Source organism: Morone saxatilis, unplaced genomic scaffold (assembly GCF_004916995.1).
Source record: "Morone saxatilis isolate NCDOM2014 unplaced genomic scaffold, NCSU_SB_2.0 Contig2, whole genome shotgun sequence".
Taxonomy (NCBI): Eukaryota; Metazoa; Chordata; class Actinopteri; family Moronidae; genus Morone; species Morone saxatilis.
This window is the reverse complement of record NW_023339762.1, coordinates 26,385,362-26,390,621: the sequence shown is the minus strand read 5'-3', so window position 1 is coordinate 26,390,621 and position 5,260 is coordinate 26,385,362. Positions and strand designations below refer to the sequence as shown.

The window sequence follows — 5,260 nt, the reverse complement described above, 5'->3', positions numbered from 1 at the left end:
ACTGCGCTTTTAAAGTTCTGCTGGTTTTCCTTCATATCAATACCCCTCTCACTTTCTATACCATCTTGTATCCAGCCTCTCATTCCATCTACCAGCTGTCCTATTCCTTCTTCCATAGATTTTATAAATGGGACCTCAGATAAGGCTATTTACCAAGTATAGAATAGGATTTGTGTGTGGATTCTCCCTCGCCAGCACGATGTGAACAGAGTTAATTCACTGCTGACGAGCCACCACATGGAGGACATCTAGGTGCTGGCTGGAAGAGCTGAATGTTGTATGTACACGGTGAGGGACGTTCAGGTGTAGCGGATGGCTTGTCTGTCTGTTTCTGATGTTCTTCAGCATTTGCAGCCAGAAATGCTGAAGGTTGCGGTAAAAAGCGGCCTGAATACTGTGAGCGGTCTCGGTGAGAAAGTGAAAGACGTTAAACAGGGGAGTCAAAGCGAGCTGCTGAGGTCAGGGTGGACCCGAGAGCGTCAGGTGACCCGGAGGGCGTCTGCCAGGTGGTGGAGGGGGAAGAAGGAACAACCATTCGGACCAGTCGGACCTCTCTAACGTTCTCCAGCTGGGGAGTGTTTGCAGACAGGCGTGACGGGCCGCTGGCTTTACTTCCCGGGTTCTCTAACCGCCTGTGGCCACCAGCGGGGGGGGGGGGCACACTTTTGAGGTATTTATTGTTGGCCAAGCTTGCGGAAGCCAGATCACAGACGGCTTTGACGCGGCTTTCGCAAGTGAACATGAGAGAGAGAGAGGAGAGAGAAGGAGAGACAGAGAACAGAAGGAGAGAGACAGAGGAGAGACAAGACAGAGAGAAAGAGAGAGAGAGACACAGAGAGAACCAAGAGAGAGACGACAGAAGAGAAGAAAAGAAGAGAAAACAAAAACACAAAAATACCCAAAAAAAGGAAAACTAATAAAACAACACAAAACCCAAAACATAATAAAAACATACAAAGAAAACACAAGAATCACAACAGAAAAGCCGCACAAAAAAAACCCAAAACATCGACAACAAGTTGGGCAGAGAGCAGCATCATCCATCCTTTGTCATGTCTCCTGCACAGAAACCCTGAGACATCCCCAATAAGCGCGCACAGAGTAATGACTTGGCACCAAACACAGGAGCTACCAGCACCAATGCCCAAAAAGGATACACCAGATATACTGGACCTGTCCGGATTACTTTCCATTTTTGTCCTTCCCAAATCCACCAATTTCTACTATATAGGGGCTTCTCACCCACACCAAAGAAACCTTATTCATTAAGACCCGGAGAGCACACTATTCTGAATGGAAACACTAGCAGACAGTTCGTCAGCTATAATACACAAGGCCAGATCTGGAGGTGCGCCTATGCACAACGGCAACCACCCAAAACAAAACACCACACCCCGTGAACACAACGACTGATACCGCAACCAATCATCTGGCACAAGCCGGTGATCTGAAACTACACGAGCCACACCTCCAGCACGACACCAGCTGGGTGCCACAGGGCGGTTAGAGAACCGGGAAGTAAAGCAGACGGCGTCACGCTGTCTGCAAACACTCAGCTGGAGAACGTTAGAGAGGTCCGACTGGTTGTTCCTTCTTCCCTCACCTGCAGACGCTCCTCGGGTCACCTGACGCTCCTCGGGTCACCTGACCCTCCAGCAGCCTCGCTTTGACTCCCTGTTTAACGTCTTCACTTTCATTCACACCGCTCAGTATTCAGTTTTCTACCAAACGTTTCACATTTCTGGCTGCAAAGTGCTGAAGAACTCAGAAACAGACAGACAACCATCCTACACCTGAACGTCTCACCGTGTACATACAAACATTCAGCTCTTCAGCCACACTCAGTGTCCTCATGGTGGTGCTCTCAGCAGTGATATACTGGACCTCTGCTGCGATCGAATCCCAAAAGCCTTCTGATCAATAAACAGACGAGATATGATGCGATCATTGTTTAAAGTGTGTGTATGTAACGGAACAACGAGCAGAACTTTAAAGGCCCCAGTGAGTTTATGAGTTTATTATGGAGGATATAAAATAACTTGTTAAATGTATAATTATTATATAATGTGGGAAACTCATCGTATCAATCGATTATCAGAACAGCTGCATCGTTTTCTGTTGATCAACAAATTCATTTATTAAAAAAACTCCTCAAATATTCTTACTTCTCCGTGACAATAATGTAAATATATTTAATTTATTGTCTCTTTCTAACACTCACATTATCTGATCCCAAACAACACTAATCAATATATACAAGTGATCAATAACAGTGATCAATACTGATGATTTAGATCCACATTTTAATAATTTAATTGAACAGCTGCTTCTGTCACTTCCACTACAATGAGCACAGCATCCGGCTGCACTTTTCAAAATAAAAGCCTGTGTGCAGAACAGGGCGCGAGAAGTGAAACTGATCTTTACAGAAGTTGAACCATCGACCGTTTCCATGCATGAATAATTATTTAAATCATTTCTGCAGGAAATGATCCGTCTCGATCTTCTGAGATTATAAATGATTATGAATAAATCTTTAGATAAAATGAGTCATTTATGTCAGTTAATTATATTATATTTGTTTAGATCACCATGACTTTATAATAATAACATTTATTTGTGTCTTTTATGGCTGTTTATTCTTGTTTGTGTTGAGTATTTGGAGATTGTTTGTACCAAAACCAGATGAGTTCATTTAACTCATAAAACTGTTGAAACTGATTAAATTGAAACTTTTAAGTGAAACAAACTCATTTTATTGAGTTAAAAAGATTCCTGATTAAGAACTTTTTACTAGATATTTTGTTTTCACAGTAGAAATAAGAGTCAGTGTCACTTAAATTTACTAAAACTACTTTTCTTTTTTGTTTTTAGTCAAAGTAACTTCTGGTATTTCTGTGTATTTTTGTTTTTCTGGAATAGTAATTTCAGTTTTTTACATTTTTGTTCTCTAAAACAGACGAGGACTTCCTTCCTGTGTAACAACCGTCTTCTGTTTCCATTTTACTTTTTATTAATGTGCAAATAAACAAATAAAATACAACAAACAGGCTCAACCTCAGTATATTCAAATCGGATCAACTTAAATGAAGAAATCAATGAAAGCTGAGGACGATTAATGTCTTTATTCTTTTTTCCTTCAGGGACATATTTTATAGATATTTTACATTAAAATAAAACTGAACAGTGAACACAAACAGTGAACTCAGTAACTGCAGGAAGTTTGTGTAAAACCAGAGTTGGATGAATTTTAAGCAGATTGTTATGTAATTATATGTAAGATTACATTTTAAAGTCCAATACTTCTGCTGTTATTGCCTTATATATTTTAAAATATAAAAAAAACTGTTTTGTTTAGTAATACATCTTAAAACTACAATTTGACAACTGATATAAAACATATAATTTATATATATATATTGAACCAAATATTCTAAACATTCTGAAAAGGCGTGAATTAATGAGTCTGTAAACTCACATTAAATCATATTATTTATTTATTTCTCTCCTTTTGAGTGTTATTTTTATTTTAAATATATTTTGTAACTTTTTTCTCTTTTCCCTGATTTTATTTTGAAGCCCTCGCCGCTCCACTTCCGGCGTCCCTCCCGCTTCCAGCCGCGAGCTTCACGCACACACAAATGGCGAACTGCCGTCGTCAAACTGACACGTACCTGCTGTCTGCCGGCCGTCGTCCTCAAAGATCAGCCTGAAGTCCAGCTCCTCGGCGAAGTTTAACGTGGACATCGAGCCCTTCAAATGTCCCTGAGCGGCAGCCGTTGAAAGACCTGTCTGTCTCTAAAGCCGACCTGTCTCACTCACTTCCATCCGACTGAAAGCAGAACTCTTGTTTCCAACCGACCAACGACGTCGCCCACAAATTTTCCCGGGCTTAAAAGTTGTGAATCGACACGAAAGGCATCAATAAAAACGCGTCCGGGTTGCGTGGTTAACCCGCAAACGTCCCATTATTGCGTGAACTTGTTGCGTTCGCGGTTTCTGTTCGGTTGCAACTCTCCTCCAGGTTGATCCGCGTGCTGCGTTCACGCTCCCCTCGGAAACTCTACGACTCTAAAAACAGACCTGAAGTAGTTTGTTCGTTATAAATCATTTTTAAAAGAGTCAAACTTGCATTTTTAAATACTTTTTTCTATTTTTTTTGTAATAATTAGTTTCTATAGCGATAGAAGAGCTGATTATTTTTGTTTTTTATATATATATATACTTTATTTGCAGTTAGCCCCGCCCCTTTTGGCTCTGTGCTCCAATAACAGTTGAGCAACATTTCTTCCTTCCTGTACTTGTTGGTTATAAAACATTTCTACAACTTTCAATCCCACAAAAAATATATAAAAGAAATACATCTTAAAACACTAAACTGTAAATTAAAATAACCCTTTAAATGAATTCAGAAGAACAAGTTTTAACTTTAACTCACCTGAGCGACAGAAACAACAGAGCACCTGTTTAATACGACGAGCGGCTAAAGTTTCAGTGTGGAAGGCACTTTAAAAACGAGTTTACGATATTAAATAATGTATAAGGAAGGTAAAAAATGCCCACTTTAAGAGTTTCTTTCACATTTATGTTATTATGATTGTTATCTGTCATTGTAACTTATTTGTTAATAACAACAGATTAGCCTGGCACGTAGAATATCTATGTTGAAAAGACATTTTGAAGATGGTTGAAACATAAAAGCAACACGTGTTCAATATATATATTTCATATAGTTACATCTCAAGTTAGCTCATACTTGTTTAGTTTTTATTTATTCCTGGAGATTAAGATTTACAGTTACTGTGTTTAATAATTAATAAAAACCTCTTAAGTTAGTTACCTAATGTTAGAAAAACACTAGCTAACTTATTTACATCTTAAAATGTGACTGTCGAGCTTTTCAACACAGATTAGCGTAACATATATATATATTATAAAAAAATAAAATATATATAGTGAATAAAAGTATAAAAAAGAAAAAAATTACGTCACTTTAGAAGTACATTACAATTAAAGTTACATACATTTAAATGAGAGCTGTTTTTAAGTTACAATCAGGAGATGCAAATGTTGAATTTTAAGACAAAACTTAAAATCATAAAGTGACATTTAAAACTTTTTAATCATTCAGAGACAGAATCCGGATATTAAATTATTGTTTTAATTTTTAAAACTCAATTATTCTGGTGGCTCTGTACGTTTAAAGTAATCTGAATAATGTATATAATGGTCTTGTTTAGTCACTTATCTTTACATGAAT

At 38.2% G+C, this 5,260-nt stretch overlaps 1 protein-coding gene across 1 annotated transcript in view; it reads right to left on the bottom strand.

Moving 5' to 3' along the window:
• Positions 1-4,074, bottom strand: part of LOC118330171 (nuclear factor of activated T-cells, cytoplasmic 3-like) — a gene marked incomplete in the record, with an annotated part of 16,661 nt that extends 12,587 nt beyond the window's left edge. The window contains 1 exon segment of the mRNA XM_035664620.1: positions 3,675-4,074. Within this exon segment, the coding sequence (XP_035520513.1) occupies positions 3,675-3,747 (73 nt within the window).
• Between the last annotated feature and the right edge of the window lie 1,186 nt (positions 4,075-5,260).